This window comes from Phodopus roborovskii, unplaced genomic scaffold (assembly GCF_943737965.1).
Source record: "Phodopus roborovskii unplaced genomic scaffold, PHOROB, whole genome shotgun sequence".
Taxonomy (NCBI): domain Eukaryota; kingdom Metazoa; phylum Chordata; class Mammalia; order Rodentia; family Cricetidae; genus Phodopus; species Phodopus roborovskii.
Genome location: NW_026126636.1, coordinates 13,948,200 through 13,966,126, shown reverse-complemented (window position 1 = coordinate 13,966,126; position 17,927 = coordinate 13,948,200). Strand labels below are relative to the sequence as shown.

Here is a 17,927-nt window from a genome sequence, read left to right as displayed (position 1 = left end):
AATAGAAATAATATTAAGTCTGCCTAGCTTTCTGTGGCTATTGAGATGTAGAACTGGAGAGATATCAGTGGTTATGAGCATAGCATCCACACTAGACGGCTCATCAATCCAGTGCCTTCTCTGGCCTCTTTAGGCACTTGCAAGCACAAATGCCCATACACACTCTTTAAAAAAAAAAAATAACTGGAAATGTGTGGGGTTTTTTGAGGCTGTCCTGAAACTCGTTTTGTCGATCAGGCTGGCTTTGTATTCAGAGATCCATCTGCCTCTGTCTCCCAAGTGCTGGGATTAAAGGTGTGCGCCAAGCCAACACTGCCCAGCTGGAGATGTGTTTTAAGGCCAAAGCTGTGGTAGATCTTGGTAAGTGCTCTAGTTCACTGATTACTGATCAGATTTTCTGCTTGTTTTATAAATACCCATTTTTCTTTTGTATACATGCATATATATATATACACACATATATACATATACATATACATATACATACACATACACATACACATACACATACATACATACATACATACATACATACATATATATATATATATATATATATATATATAGTATCTCAGTAAATTCTACCTTGGAGTGATTGCTTTTTTCTAAAAAGCAAGTGTAGCTTCATAGAACTTCAATAATGAAATTGTTTTTCTTATCCAGTCATGTATTTGCATACTTATACTGTGAAATAAGTTAACATATTTCCCTCTATCAACAGTTTAATGTCAATCCAACTGCATTAGATGCCACCATTTAATATGTACACACACACACACACACACACACACACACACACACACACAAATAAATTAAGATAGGGTCTCAAGTAGCCCAGGCTGGAGTTGAACTTGCTATGTAACCAAGAATAACCTTGAATTTTTATGCCCATCTTAAGTGGTACCAGAGACTGAATCCGGGATTGTATTTGCTAATGAAGCACTTCACAAGCCCAGCTGCATCCTCTGTCTCCAACTTCAGTATTTCTAGTTAAAACCAAAGTTATAATGCCCCAGGTCTGTGTTTTTGCTTCTTTATGATTAAAATGATCAACTCTTCTTTGGGTAGCATCATATCTTTATTGTGGATTAATATTATTTTATACTAGGCACTCTGCTAAGAAATTTACATGCATTGTTCACTTCTCCCATTAACTTCTGAGGTAGAACCATTATAAGCATTATTAGTCTTATAATATAAATAAGACTGAAGATTACAAATGCTCTAAACTTAGGGATGGAAAATGGAAGAGCAAGGATTAGAGTCTAGATCTATTTTAATTCTGGATGAATAGAGAGGGATACTGGTATGCGGTTTTAGAAGGTAGTTTGAAACAAGGTACTGGGGACAAGGTGGCCTGTTAGGTTACTTTAAGGACTGTGTGCTTTTTCTCTATGGACTTCTAGATGTCAGTAAGTAATCTTAAGTAATGAAGGATATGTATGACCCAAATTTGTTTTTCAAAAGTTTGGCTTTAGTGTAAAGACTGACAGAGGCATGGGTGAATACACTGGAAAGCCATTTCAGTATTCCAAATAAAACGGATTTGACATGTAGAAGACAAGGATGATGAAATATAAATAATTCTGATGGGTCAGATTTGGATCATATTTAGGAGATCAAACCCATCTATAGCTACTGGCAAATGATTGGATGTAGAGGGTGATGGAGAGGGAAGGGACAAAAATGCCTCCATAGTATGGACCTTCTCATGATGAGCAAGGTGTGCACGTTGCCTGAAGGATTTCCTGCAATCTTTACATTCATATGGCCTCTCTCCAGTATGGATTCTCTGATGTAGAGTAAGAGATCCACTATAACTAAAGGCTTTCCCACAAATATTACATTCATACGGTTTCTCTCCAGTATGGATTCTTTGATGTTGAGCCAGGCCTGCATTCTGGCTAAATGTCTTCCTACATTCCTTACACACATAGGGTTTCTCTCCAGTGTGACTTCTCTGGTGCTGAGCAAGTGATGAACTGTTGCTGAAGGCCTTTCTACATTCGGCACACTCGTAGGGCTTCTCTCCAGTATGAACCCTCTGATGTTGATCAAGGTAAGCGATCTGGCTAAAAGCCTTCCTACAGACTTTACACTCATAAGGTTTTTCTCCAGTATGGACTCTCTGGTGTTGAGAAAGGTGTGCATACTGACTGAAAGACTTCCTGCATTCTTTACATTCATAGGGTCTCTCTCCAGTATGAATTCTTTGATGGACAATCAGGTATCCACGGTGACTAAATGCTTTCCCACACACATTACACACATAAGGCTTCTCCCCTGTATGAATTCGCTGATGCTGAGCAAGAAATGAACCGTTACTAAAGGCTTTCCCACATTCCATACATTCAAAAGGTCTCTCTCCGGTATGAATCCTTTGATGCTGAGTCAAGTGTGCAATCTGGCTGAAGGCCTTTTTACATTCCTTACACTGATAAGGTTTTTCTCCGGTGTGAACTCTTTGATGCTGAGCAAGGTGTGCATTCTGGCTGAAGGCCTTCCGACATTCTTTACATTCGTAAGGTTTCTCCCCAGTATGGATTCTCTTATGTTGAGCTAGGTTTGCGCTCTGGCTGAAGGCCTTCCCACAGTCAATACATGCGAAGGGTTTCTCTCCAGTATGGATTCTCTGATGGAGAGTAAGGGATGAACTCTGGTTGAAGACTTTTTCACATTCATCACACTTGAGGACTTTCTTTTCTACATGGACCTTCTTATGTTTCATTTCAACAGACTTTTTCTGGTAACTTCTCTTTTGTGGCTCACACCGATGTGTTCTTTCTTTGGTGGAGAAACTTTGGGGTATATCTAGTCTTGCGTCCTGATGGAACGATTGCCAAGATGGATTACCCCCACTACTTTGGCCTTCAGGGATGTCTCTATGAATGATGAGCAGCTGGTTAGAGTGCACCTCCTGAGCTCCCAACTTGTTCCTAACCCGGTCTTCACTTGCATGGTCTTCCTCCAAATTGGGACAGTCAAGGCTATAACTAAGATGGCTTCTTTCCATGGGTAGGACTTTGGCTGATTCTTCATAAATATCTTGCTTTGATGAAAATTCAATGCCTTTAAATGCATAATTCCAATCTAAAGGACGCCAAGAAAACAGATATTTTAAAACTCATTCATTATAAGAAAAGAAAGTGATCAAAGAGAGAAAGATTAAAAAAATAAGTTAAGGAAAGTGATTAAGCTGAGCCCAGTAGCATACACCTTTAATTTCAGTACTTGGGAGGCAGAGCAGGTGGTTCTTTGTGATTTTGAGGTCAGCCTGCTCTACACAGTGATTTCCAGGACAGTTAAAGCTACTCCATAGTTAATTTTTACATTCTAGGAACTGTTTCTGAAACAGTTTTCTTTGTAATTAAGTTCTAAATATAAAATTTTCAGTTGATTCCTGAAACCACCCTGTCTTCTTGAAAACTTAATTTCCTACCAAACTGCTTGCTTTTATTAACTTAGTACAGGCTTTAATGTGGCTTCTCCTTATTGGTCCCAAATAAGATTACCTCTTTTAAAAACCACATTTATTTAGTGTGTGCACATAAGTGAATATTTTAACATTTGTGTGGAGTTCGGAGGACAACTTGTGGGATCTGGCTCTGTCTTTTCACTGTGTGTGTCCTAAGGACTCAGGTCAGCAGGCTTGGTGGTAAGTGCCTTTACCTGATGAGCTATCTCAGTGGCCCCTAGTCACCAAGACCAGGGTCTTAGAAATTGATAACTCTTGGCAAAAATTAGCAAATGCACAGTGGGTTTCATCAGAATTAACTATATTGTCCTCTATATTGACATAACCACATCCAATACTGGTCCAATAGATATCCACAGTCTGTTCAATAAGTTAGGCCTTTTCAAGGGTCATAAGCCATATCTCAGTACTTACCAAAGTGCTGACTGAAATCAGAGAAAGATGTTCTCTATCCTCAAAAGACATAATGATGCCTGGCATGTATTAACTACCAGAGTATTAAGGAACAGCTGTAATTCTAAAGTGCTTATAATTACACAACAAACTGTAAATCTTTGAGGTGCTACCTCAGAAGAGAAGAAAAACATAAACCCTCAGGAAGTAGAAAAACAAGATCTAAGTGAGAAAATAACGCTGTAGAATCAACAGAGAAAGTGAAGTCAAAACTATGTTCCTTTATAAGGATCACTGATTAAGAAAACAGGAGGAGCCAGGCAGATGCACGCCTTTAATCCTGGCACTCAGGAGGCAGAGGCAGGTGGATCTCTGTGAGGGAGTTCCAGAACAGCCAGGGCTGTTACACAGAGAAACTCTATAAATAAAAAACAAATAAACAAAACAATAAAAAATAGAAAAGAGAACTAAACAAGAGGGCTAGTAAGATGGCTCAGGTTGTAAAGGCATCTGCCGTTAAGCCCAATGACCCGAAGCTGGTCTCCAGAACCCACATGTAGAAGGAAAGAGCCAACTCCTGAACATTGTCCTTTGGCCTCCAGATACACAGACGACACACAAAGTAAATAAATGATTTTAAAAATTTATAAAAGTTAAAAAAGGAAAAACTGCCAACATCAGAGCTGAAAGGAGTTAATCATCATGTTCTACAGAACCAAAAAGATACTTTTGTTAACTTGTGCTGACTGGACAATCCATATGAAATGCACATTCTCTTAAAAGATAAAGCCTTAACAAAGCTGACGCAAGAAGAGTTAAATCACCCAAACAGTCCTGTAGTCATTGGATCTGTTCCCTACATACGTCCTCACTAGTGAATTCCCAAGATTTAAGGGGAAAAGAATTCTATTCTGTGAAACCTTCTCAGAAAGTAGAAGATGATAAAAGACTCTGAACTTGTTCTTACAAGTCCAGCATTATCTTGAAAGTAAAGCCAGATGAAGATATTACAGGAAATTAGATTCACCACAGACCAGTGGAGTGTCTAGACATAAATGCAAATGTTTACCAAAACCATAGCAAATCAAATTAATAAAATATAAGAAGCACAATTTTTGACAAAAATAATTAATTCAAGGAATGCAAGGTTGGTTTAATATCAGAAAATCATCAGTGCCATTCACTATGTTAATGGTAAAACAAATAAACAAACTGCATGATCAATCATATCAACTGTTGTAGAATGAGTATTTGAACTGGTAAGTAGAAAAATTTTAGCAAACTAAAACTAGAAAGGGATCTGATCTCTCTCACTTGATATATAAACACGGTCCCAAGTAAAACTCTTTGAGTAGAAACTCTCAATTTCATTCTAAAATTGACATGAAATGTAAAGGTTCTGAAACAGTCAAAGCCAATTTTACAGAAGGTTTTACACTGTGTTAAAGCTTAATATAAAGTAACCTGTGTCAAACTCCTCAAATCCTATGATGTATATGAATGCAGTTTACCGTCTTTAAACATATCGAATGATTGACACTACCTGAGACAGGTGCTGGTAGTGGACACCTTTAATCTCAGCACTCAGGAGGCAGAAGCAGGTGAATCTCTGTGAGTTCAAGCCCAGCCTGGTCTACAAACCAAATTCCAGGACAGCCGGGCTACAAAGAGAAACTATTTCAAAACACTCTCTCTCCAAAAAAAAAAAAAAAAACTTACATAAAAAACCACTATCTGATCAAATACAATAAATTTAACCAAAATATAACGGAACAAGAAAATTATCTTCTAAACAACTCAAGTGAATGGGAAATGTCAAACTATAGGAAAGAATAATAAGAAAAAGTGTGAACTATCAGAATCTATAGGAGACGCTGAAGATGCACAGAGGAAGTCTCACAGCCCTTGATAATTTATCACCAAATAAGACAGAATGAAATGATCGGCAGGCAAAGATGGAGAATACAATAAATGAGAAAATTGGGAGGAAATAAAAAAGCCAAACCCGAGAACTGAAAAACACAATGGTAACACATGATAAACACACACGCTGGATCTTGAAAAGTAGAACTGATTTATGAATAGCAACCTAATACATTATTCCCAAGTGGTAAGAATACAAGATAAGAAATTAAAATAGCAAATTATTCTAGTCATAAGAGAAAGTCATGAGATTACATTGCTCAGGTTCATGGAAATAAAACTGATAACATAAATGGAAATTACTACCCAAACACATACAACTTAAACTATAGCGACTATTTACTACAGAGGATGCTGAGAATGCTTCAAACATCCACTTCCCCGAGACCCCAGCACCGGCTGGCGCCTCTCAGCCATTCGTTCAGTGTCTCTAAACCAGACTTCCTTTCAAGTCTCTTTCAGTGGGGTTGCAGGCTGCACTTTACACCCATGCTCTCCCTCTCTCCCCCCCCCCAGACAGAATCTCCGGTATAGCCCAGGCTGGCCGGGAGTTCACTACGTAGCTGAGGATGACCTTTAACTCCCGACCCTCCTGCCTCCACCTCCCCAGTGCTGGGATTAGAGGTGTGCACCACCAGGGCAGGTTTATGCGGTGCTGGGGATCAACCCAGGATTTTACAAAAGCTGGGCAAGCGCTCTACCAATGGAGTTATTTCCCCAAGCCCTGGAATTCTTTATCCCTCTAGTCAAACTCATCTCTCCTCCTACTAACCCATTTTCTTCTGATTATTTCTATTTTGAGTTATCACCCTGGCATTACCCACATTTGAAAATAAACTCGGAAGAGTGCTTTCTTTTTCTCTCTGATGGTTCACAAACTTCCACATAACCCACAGCATTGAGCAGGATGCCGTGCCCAAAGCAGCAAACTCAGTGAAGGAGTAAGTGAATGAATGAATAAATGAAAGCACCATTCTTTCAGTGTAAGAGGATTGAGTGACTGGGAAGGAACAACGAGTCTTTTTTCTTTATCTTTCTTTTGTTTCTTTAGTGCAACAAATCAACTAGTGCAAAACTAAGACAAACGGACAAGGACTCATCATGACATGTGGATGCAGAGAACTGGGAAGTGAGTTAGCAGAGATAATAGTAACTTGTGAGATAACGTGTACAGAAAACATAATTTGGGGGATTATGCTTGTGTTTCTTCCTCGGCCTCAATGCTAGAATGTACATTACACTCAGTCTTTAAATTGTCTCATGCTGGACAGGAGAGACTGCTCAGTACTTAAGAGCACACGCTGCTCTTCCAGAGGACTGGGCTTGGTTCCAAGCACCCACATGGCGTCTAACAACCAGCTGTAACTACAGCTCCTGAGGATCTGATCCTCTTCTGGCTTCTGTGGGCATACAAGTGATGCACAGACGTACATGCAGGCAAAACACCCACACACATATAATAAGAATGAATAATTTTGGGGGTAGGGCTAGAGACAGGGTTTCTCTGTTTGGTTCTGGCTGTCCTGGAACTCTCTCTGTAGACCAGGCAGCCTCGAACTCACAGAGATCCACCTGTCTCTGCCTCCTGTGTGCTAGGTTTAAAGATATGCACCGCCAGTACCTAGCATGAATAAATCTTTAAAAAAATTAATTGTCAGGTAGAATTAGTTCACCCACTTCAGACTCAGGTATGCATGTCTTACAGTGTCCTTGTGTGGGGATGGCCTGTCCCTCCCAACCCACCCCTGTGAGAAGGGGGAAAATAACACTATAATATACAATAGCCCCCAGTAGAAACACCATGTCCACAGTGCTAGAGAGATGGCTTAGCAGGTAAGCACACTGGCTGCTCTTGCAAAGGCCCCAGGTTCAGTTCCCAGCACCCACATGGTGGTGTAGAACTGTCAGATAATCCAGGTCCAGGCATCTGATTACCTCTTCTGGCCTCCACATACTATGCAAACAAAACACTCATACACACGAAATAAAAATAAATCTTACAAAGAAGGAATACCATGCCCTTGAGGACAGGAGAGTAAAGTGTTAGAGCATCGGTTCTCAACCTTCCTAATAATGTGACCCTTTAACACAGTTCCTCATGCTGTGCTGACCCCCAACAATAAAGCTATTTGCGTTGCTACTTCATCAATGTAATTTTGCTACTGTTATGAATGATAATGTAAATATCTGTGTGTTTCTGGTGGTCTTAGGCAAGCCCTATGAAAGGGTTGTTCCACAGCCCCCATGGGTCGAGACCTGCAGATTGAGAAACACTTTGTTTTAGAAACAAAACAAAACACTGTGTCCTTGAGCACAGCTAGGAGGAAGACATTCCCAGGCACCTTCCCGAAGCAGCTACTGCCCACCCTATAAAACAAAAAACACCTGTAGTGGGAATGGCTGATGGTGGGAACCACTAACAGGAAGTCTCACTCGGGGAGGCGATCTGCCTGGAGCACTCTGCCCATCAAAAGGGACTGGTTCCCAGGATTCCCTCCTCAGTGTGAGCATCTAACCATCCTGATGCTCCAATGCCTCTCTGCAGCTTGCTGTTTATTCTTCTACTGCTGCAGACTGAGTACCTAATAAACCCACTCAGGCTAAACCAGCATGTTGGGTCGACCTCTCCATGGACCACATGCTTTAACAAACCTACTCCAGAAGCGCCAATGATGAGCTGGGCCTTTGCCAGCATCTGAACCTTCCCTGACCGGGGCAGCCACATCCCTAGCTTGTCCCCACTCACCAGGGCTCACATCACTTGATCCCTCCTCCTGCACCATCCAGGGGTCTTTTCCTTGTTCCAGTAATGAGATCACAGCTGGCTTGTAAACAGGAATTCCTGCTTCCAAGAAACAAGAGGAATTAGCCCCTCTCAGAGATCAAATCAAGACCCCTGTTCATAGGAAGGTGAGACCTTACAGGTGGGAGCCTGGTGGATAAGACAGCTACTGGAGTCTTGGACTTCTGTTAGTAGACAGCCACTGTTGGACTGGCTGGACCACAGCCTGAAGCTGTTCTAAAAAATCCCACATGTGTATATAATATATAAAGTATGTATATATACATATATACACACACATACACACTACATGTATATATACACACATATATGTATTTATAATGTACTGCATAAAATATAGTATATATTATACACGCACGCACGCAAGAACACATAAAACAGTAAAAGGGGCCAGTGAGGTGGCTCCATTTGGGAAAGGCACTCACTGCCTGCCAAGCCCCCTGATGAAGTGTGTTCCATCCCCAGGACACACATGATGCAAGGGGAGGCCAACCCCTGAAAGCGGACCTCTGATTCCCATGTGTCCCACAGCATGAGCATGCATGCAAACACACAAGTATACGCAATTTTAAAACTTTAAAAAATTTAGTGAAGCAACTCAGGCATCTCAGACATTTTGCAGAACACAGCCCCATGTGTAGAACTGGAATTCGATAGAGCCCTCCTTACCCAGCGAGACTAGACTCCTATAGTTCTCCAATGTCACCTTCCTGTACAAGTCTCTCTGAGCGTCGTTCAGCCATTTCCATTCCTCTTGAGTGAAGTTTACAGATACATCCCCAAATGTCACCAACTCCTGAAACGACATAGACATACTCTGGTTCAAGTCCTCACTTGGGCCGACATTAAATAGTTAAAGTTGGACATGGCAGCACATTCCTGTAATCCTAGCACTCAGGAGGCAGACATGGCATTCCGAGTTCCAGGGCAGCCTGGGCTGCAAAGCGAGTTCAAAGCTATATTGTGAGACCCTGTCTCACACAAACAAATACAATAAAATAATACACAGCACAACAGAAAAGACTTAGCACTAGCTATACTTTGGGAAGAGCAAATATGGTTTGCCTTTTTGTTGTTGTTTGTTTTTGAGACAAGGTCCTGCATGTGGCTCAGAGCTGTCTCAAATTCACAACCCTCTGCCTCAGTTTCCCAAGTGCTAAGATTATGTGTACCATCCTGTGTATCTTTACCTCCTACCCCATCCCCTTCAAGCCGGCCTTGAACTCTTGGCCTTCTGCCTTAGTCTCCCCAAGTGCTGGACTTACAGGTATGGCCACTGTAAGCCCTTCAAGGCACAAGTGACCAGGTCCCACCCCCAAACTACTCTAAGGACCACAAAGGCAGTTTCTAGTCCCTGGAGATGCAGGTGGTCAAACTCTGCCCTACACAACAAAAAAGAAAAAGAAAAAAGAAAGCCCAAGATCAGGAGAAAAGAATATCACCAATCCCTGGGTTTGCTCCAAGATGAGGCCACAAAATCCCAGCAATCACAGGCCACTCTGCAAAGCTCTTCCCCCTAAGAAATCCTGTAATATAAAGTATAAAGCCTGCCTCCTGTTCGATCTCCGGCATCTTCTCTCCTGAGCAGAGGCAGACATCTTCTTGTGTCTCTCCCAATAAATCTCTTGTGAGGCTTGTTGTGGGGCATGACTTTGTGGTATTCCTTGGCTCCCAACTGCCAGGATACCTTTCCCCTCAGAGCTGTAACACTTACAGCCACCACTTTACTTTCTAAAAAATCCATGTCAAATAATTACTGTGCTTGGTTTTGGTATTCCCTTATGAGGAGTGTGTAACTTCTGAGAAACTATCTGTCTTCTGCAGAAGAGTCACCATACATATACAGATCCATAACATTAAAACCAACCCAGTGCTCAATGGGTGATTCATAGTAAATGCCAAAGAATTCCATTTGGAGAAAACAGGATACACCTGGGCAGGAAAATAGGAGTGTTATTGCGTAATGAGTAAGGGATTGGTATTACCTTAGACACTTAAGAATTTACAAAAGTGATATATAATTAATTAGATGTATCCAAACAAGGCAAAAGAAGAAATAAAGTTGTAAACAAAGAGCAGATTAAATAAAAGGAAAGTAAGGACAATGTTAGGTTTACACAAACACGTGTAAGTGATAATGTTAAGGGAAAATGTACTAATTAAAAGACTACCAGGCTTTATTTTCATAGTCAATGACAGGCCCACTTTAAAATGTTATCTTTATTGACAATGATTATTTTTAAGAACTTACTTATGTGTATGAGTGTTTTGCCTGCATCTACGTCTGTTCACAATGTATGTGCCTAGTGCCCATGGAGGCCAGAAACGGGCATTACAGATATTACAGATGGCTCTGGGTGCTGGAACCAAACTCAGGTCCTTTGGTGTATACACACACACACACACACACACACACACACACGCAGTTGTTCTCAACCTTCATAATGTTGAGACCCTTTTTTTGTTCATTTGTTTTTTGAGATAGGGGTTCTCAGTATTGCTTTGGAGCCTGTCCTGGAACTCAATTTGTAGACCAGGCTGGCCTTGAACTCACAGAGACCTGCCTCTCCTTCCCTAGTGCTGGGATTAAAGGTGTGTACCACCACAGCCTGCCTTCATTTGGGTGTTTTAACTGTCCTGACAATCTGACAAAGGCTGAAGACATGACTCAATTTGGTTCTCAGCATGGGATGCTCACAACATGGTGTCTAATAATCTGTCTGTACCTCCAGTTCCAGGGGATCTGACCCCCTCCCTCCTCTGATCTCCTTGTGTGCCAGGCATGCACATGGTACACAGGTATTCATGCAGGTAAGACATTCATACGCACAAAATAAATCTAAAGAGAGAAAAGAAAGTGCCCTGACAAAAATAACTCAAGGGGGAAAGGATTTATTTGAGCTCACAGTTCAAGGTTACAGGAAGGTCCATCACTGTGGAGGAAGCAACTGGGGCAGGGACTGGAGACTCCCAGTCACGCTGCATCCGCAGTAAAGAATGGTGGTGGCACACACCTTCAGTCTCAGTACTCCAGAGGCAGAGGCAGGTGGATCTTTGAGTTGGAGGCCAGTATGGTCCACAGATCGGGTTCCAGGACAGCCAGGGCTACAGAGAAACCCTGTCTTGAAAAACAAACAAACAGCTGGGCTTTGGTGGCACATACCTTTAATCCCAGCACTCAGGAGGCAGAGGTAGATTGATCTGTGAGTTCAAGGCCAGCCTGGTCTACAGATCCAATTCCAGGACAGGCTCCAAAGCAATACTGAGAAAAACCCTGCCTCAAAAACAAACAAACAAAACAAGGAATGCCCGTCCCCCCCATGAATTAATACATTTGAATCTTAGTCATCAGAGAGTAGTACTACTTGAGAAGGATTAGGGGGTGTGGCCTTGTCAGAGGAAGTGTGTGAGGAAGTCTATCACTGCGGGAGGGTTTTGAGGTTTCAAAAGCCCAAGCCAGGCCCAGTAGCTCTCTACTCAATTTCTCCAGCATCATATCTGCCTGTGTGATGCTATGCTCCCAGCCATGATGATAATGGGCTAAACCTCTGAAACTGTAAGCCAGTCCACAATTACATGCTTTCTCTTATAAGAATTGCCATGGTCATGACATCTCCTCACAGCAATAGAACAGTGACTAAGGCACTTAAGGATGTCTATGGTCCAGGGTCATCTTCAGTGAATAAATACTGCTTCCTATACCGGATATGTCTTCCTACCTCAGCTAACATAAGATAAGCCATCTTCTCCCAGATGATTCTGTGATGGTCTGAGTGAAATGACTCCCATAAGTTCATATGTTTGAATGCCTGATCTCCAGTTACAGGAACTGCTTGGAAAGTGACGGGAGATGTCATTCTGTAAATATGTTGCTCTCATTGCTTAATGAATAAAGCACTGTTGGCAAATAGGAAGGCAAGATAGGTGGGACTAGGAGACAAGGAGGATTCTGGGATGTCGTAGAGAGGAGTCAGCATGAAGGACAAAGAGGAGTAAGAGGTCCGGACCCTCTCTCCAGTAAGATGAGACCACGGTGAAGCACTTAGATTGATAGAAATTGGTTAATATTTAAGACAGAGCTAGCCAATAAGAAACGCTAGTAACAGGCCAGCAGCTTTATTTAGAGTCTCTGTGTGTTATTTGGGGCTGATGCGGCTCTGGGACCAGGCTGGAGGGAAAGTGCATGTAACAAAATGGCGACTACAACGTGGGTACTAAGAACTTCCACTTAAAACTTGACAAAAGCTTAAAAAGGGATTTTAGAAACAAAAGAATACAGGCATCAAGGCTTTTTGGTATCAGCATTTTCCTCGGGCAGGCTCTTTTGTTAGAGACAAGCAGAGACTCACAAGGCTCCTTCAAGGGAGGTTTCCTGATTCAGCATAAGCAGAAAAAACTGCAGGGCACTTTTAAGAGGCCCTGCTAACAACTGAATGGTGTGCATGAGCAGATGGCTAGAACAGCTGAGGTGTAAGAAGTATGGTTTTTCCGCCCGCCGCCTGGTATTGTCCTGCGCCACGCCGCCAAATATTGTACAAAGACTCTGTATTTGATATTATACTTATCGGCTAGCTCTTTCTTAAGTATTAACCCATTTGTGTTAATCTATGTATTTCCACGTGGTCTTCTTACTGGGAGCCGGCTGCTGTATACTGCTCTCTCCAGACCCTCCATCTTGACTCTCCTTCCTACTTCCTATTTTTTCCTTGTCTCCTAGTCCCTCCTATCTTCCTTTCCTATTGGCCAACAGTGCTTTATTATTAACCAGTATGAGAAACATATACAGAATGACATCTCCCATCACTGAGGTTTTAATTTTATCAATGTTGTTTAGCAGATACAAAACCTGTGGCTAGAAAAAAGGTAGAGATACACAGTAAAGACAGATTCAGATAAAGTAAATCCTAAAAGGTTTTTATGGTGTGTTTAAAAATATACATAGGCTTGGGAAAGAAAAAGAAACAGGATAGAATGGTTTAAAAGAAATTAAAAAGAGAGAGAGAGATTAAGAAAGAGAGTAGCCGGGGAGTGGTGGTACATGCCTTTTATTTCCAGCACTTGGGAGGCAGAGGCAAGCCTGTTTCAAGGCCAGCCTGGTATGCAGAGTGAATTCCAGGACAGGCAAAAGTTACACAGAGAAACCCTGTCTCAAAAAATGAAAAAAACAGAAGTAAAAGAAATAGAGTAATAGAAAATCCACCTTAAGATGGGGAATACACAGAGTCTGGATATTGTATGTTATTGTGATGTCTCTGAATTGCTCAATGGCTAAGAAAGGAATAACTGCTAAAATATACTTGATTATCAGCGCTGCTAGAATAATCCAATTTATATATTTTAAAAATGCTTTAACTTTACAATTTAAGTCTAAGAACAAGTTACTGGGAGAAAGAATTTCTATTTTTGTTTCCACAGAAAATGAAAAGCTGTAAATTCCTTCCAGACTAGCATGGTCTGATCAAGCAAAACCCTCTGAAGCAGGGTCCTAGGTGATCCAACATTCAAAACAGCTGGGACAAGGCAGCCTTGGAGACTACAGCCAGGATTTCTGCATCTTTTTAGGTATTACATCATCCCCTACCAGTAGGAAGCAGTTTGGAAAGAACAATGCCAAAATTCCCAAATATTATCTATAAATGTTTGTTTTCATCTAAATGGGGTTGGTTATAAATGGTTAATGACCACAACCAATCTCTTTTTAAAGGTAAAAAAGGGATTATGGTATAGATATGAATACTTTGTTTTGGAATGGATTTTCATTTGTTGATACAATTTAAGGTCAGTTTGTGATATGTGATATTTCTCCTCTTGTTTAGGTATTGTGTTTATATAGCTCATTAAAAAATGTAATGTATAATTTAGTACAGATTATAGCTAGTTACCTATGATAATCAAAACTTATAGTTAGGTGAGTTAGGTTTTCTAGATATATAAAGAGATGTATTTGAGGTAGATAAATATTCTTCAAACCTATCAAAGATCTACGGAATCTGGCATTTAAAATGGTTTAGGGTTTTTCTTGACAGTGAGACATAACTGCTCCTGGCAACACCACCTCCTTTAGAAAGGAAGATGGACATTAAAGAAACTCGTCATGGAGTGATGGGAGATGTCATTCTGTGAATATGTTTCTCTTATTGGTTAAGGAATAAAGCAATGTTGGCCAATAGGAAAGCAAGATAGGTGGGACTAGGAGACAAGGAGAATTCTGGGAGATATAGTAGAGGCGATTCAAGATGTAGAGAGAGAAGAACTCCAGACTCCCTCTCCGGTAAGATAAGACCATGTGGAAATACTTAGATTGATAGAAATGAGTTAATATTTAAGACAGAGCTAACCAATAAGAAAGGCTAATAACAGGCCAACAGCTTAATATCTAATATAGCGTCTCTGTGTGTTATTAGGGGCTGGCGTAGCTGTGGGACTAGGCTGGTGGGAAAACTGACTGTAACATAATCCCACCTGTGGTGGTTTGAAAGAAAGTGGCCCACAAATGAAGTGGCACTATTAGGAGGTGTGGCTTTGTTGTAGCAGGTGAGGCCTTTTATATCACTGTGGAAACGGGCTTTGAGGTCTCTTCTGCTCAAGCTTCACTCAGTCCAATACTCAGTCCATTTCCTGTTGCCTGCAAGATGGAGGGCTCTCAGCTCCCTCTCCAGCACCATGTCTGCCTGCACGCCACCATGTCCCACCATGTCCCACCATAGTAATACACCAAACTTCTGAAACTGTAAGCCACCCAATTAAATGTCTTTCTCTATAAGAGATGCTGTGGGGCTGGAGAGATGGCTCAGAGGTTAGGAGCACTCGCTGCTCTTCCAGAGGTCCTGAGTTCAATTCCCAGCAACCACATGGTGGCTCACAACCCTTTGCACTGAGATCTGGTGCCCTCTTCTGGCCTGCAGGGATACATGCAGGCAGAACTCTGTATACACAATAAATAAATAAGTAAATAAATATATGAAGAGTTGCTGTGGTCAAGGTGTCACTTTACAGCAATCGAAACCCTGACTAAGACATCACCCAAGAGTGTATTTTTTTTCCTCATTAGAGTTTCTAAGAGCACTGAAGCCTTGAATAAAGAAGCAAATGCTGGCTGGGGGATAAGGGATGCTCTTAGGCTTTGGGGAATCTCTTTTGTGTTGCAGTGGAGAACAAGACCAAGTCACTGGATAGAGATTTTTGTCGGGCTTCTGAATTTCGAAAGTCAAAATGCCCCTTTAGCCTGACTAAAAAATAAGGTGGCATTTCAGGGAATAAGAATTGCTTCTTACCTTGAACATGGCGTTAAAACTTCAGGAATATATGACTGTGTTTCTTGGGGGGGGGGGTGATGTCCTGAGAAAGCAGAGCTGTACAGAAAAAAACAACTGTAAGTTCCAGGTGCACCCTGCAGCCCCAGCATCACTAACCTAAAAGCCTTCCATCCCTTTTTATTCCTTCTTCCATCACAGACACACAGTTGAGATATCTTTAAATTTATAATTATTTTTCCCTGTACTTTATAACACCGGAACTCAACATGTACTTTATGTCCACGTCATCTCTTTCACTTAGTTATAAATACTAACAGCAAATACAGAATGGCGTTATCAAATAGGAATCTTCCTTTTGCACAAGAAGGTTTTTCATTATTAAAGATACCCAAGGCAGAAGTTGAGCAAATAATTGGGTCAAACTGGAATCTAGACTTGAATTTATAGTGTACAGATGATGATGTTAACAGAAGTATGTCCCTACCTTTCTACAAGGATGTGAAATAGGCTGCCAAATGAAGCTACTTTACACACTGGGCATCAGAGGGACCAAACTGAAAGCAACTTCCTCAGAAAGGGAAGGGAGGGGAAATATATCCACTCATCGTTTTAATTGTAAATTCATTGGCTGTTCTTCCAGAGAACCAGGGTTCAATTCTCAGCATGCACACGGCAGCTCACAACTATCTGTAACTCAAGTTCCAGTGGATCTAACTAACTCCCTCACACAGACATGCAGGCCGAACACCAATGCACGTAAAATAAAAATAAATTATTCTTTTAAGTCCTAAAAAATCATTTAAGCCACTATAACTCAGTGTGAGGAAGTCCTATATCTGTACATTAGATCCTATATTAGTCCTATGTCTATATACCATTTAATTGAGTGAATTCATTTCATTCAAACACTCCATACACTACGTCTGTTCACACGATTACAGTCTCACAGCCTTCCTCATGACACACCTCATGCTGTCACACATTCTCCAGAACGGTCTGCCTCAAACAGTGACGGTGTCTCAGACTCAATCCTGTCACTCAGGCCATATATTGTCACAGACTCCATCACGCCTGGTAGTAAACACTTCACTGCAATGGTGTCACACGGTCCCAAACAGCCTCACTCTCACAGGTCTGCTGGGTGGCATGGCTGAATGTGGCCCTCAGAGTCTGTCTCATACAGCTCCATTCAGCCTGGCATACATTCTCAAAGCCTCTCATGACCTCATTATCCACACACTTTCTTCCATACACTGACTATCCCCGTCGTCTCACACATCAGCATGGCCTCTCACAGTCTCACAGACCCTTCAACACTGTGACACGGTCTCACACCGCCACACAGCCTCTATCTAGGTCATAGCCAGTATTTAGTCTCACAAACCGTCACAGGCCCTCGCAACACTATAGGAACAGTCACGTCTGGTCACACACACACTCAGAGCCGTCTCACAGGCTCAGAAAAAGTATTCAATCCCAGGCCTCCTCAACCAAGTGGCTTGGCCTCGACCCTGTCACAGGGGTCTCCCACACGGTCCCCGTGTGCTGTCGCGTACTGTCAAAGCCATTGTCACAACTTCTCAGTCTCACACAGAACTCAGCCTTAGAGTCACGGGCCCTCATACACACTTGTCACTCAGTCTCCTACCGCACCCCTTGTGCTGACACACACACACACACACACGCACGCACGCACACACGCACGCACACGCACGCACACACACGCACACACACGCACGCACACACACGCACGCACACACACACATACACACGCACGCACACACACAGACGCGCACACACACACACAGACGCACGCACACACACACACACGCGCGCACACACACACACAGACGCACACACACGCACACACGCACACACACACATACACACACACGCACACACAGACGCACACACACGCACACGCACACACACACGCACACGCACACACACCCGCACGCACACACATACACACACGCACGCGCACACGCACGCACGCACGCACACACCCGCACACACACATACACACACGCACACAGACGCACGCACACACACACGCACACAGACGCACACACACGCG

At 42.1% G+C, this 17,927-nt stretch overlaps 1 protein-coding gene across 2 annotated transcripts; it reads right to left on the bottom strand.

The window, feature by feature from the left end:
* Nucleotides 1-1,318: 1,318 nt before the first annotated feature.
* Znf583 (zinc finger protein 583) lies at nt 1,319-9,402 on the bottom strand. 2 transcript variants are annotated; one of them, XM_051207809.1, is made up of 3 exons: nt 9,264-9,402; nt 8,538-8,633; nt 1,319-3,090 (listed from the first exon to the last, which is right to left on the bottom strand). In XM_051207809.1, exons 1-3 carry the CDS (start codon nt 9,400-9,402, stop codon nt 1,595-1,597), a joined length of 1,731 nt encoding a protein of 576 aa, XP_051063766.1. In that variant the 3' UTR covers nt 1,319-1,594. The 2 variants fall into 2 exon arrangements, 1 of the variants encoding a protein (XP_051063766.1); XR_007835945.1 differs by lacking the exon at nt 1,319-3,090 and having other exon boundaries at nt 8,547-8,636; nt 9,264-9,335.
* Between the last annotated feature and the right edge of the window lie 8,525 nt (nt 9,403-17,927).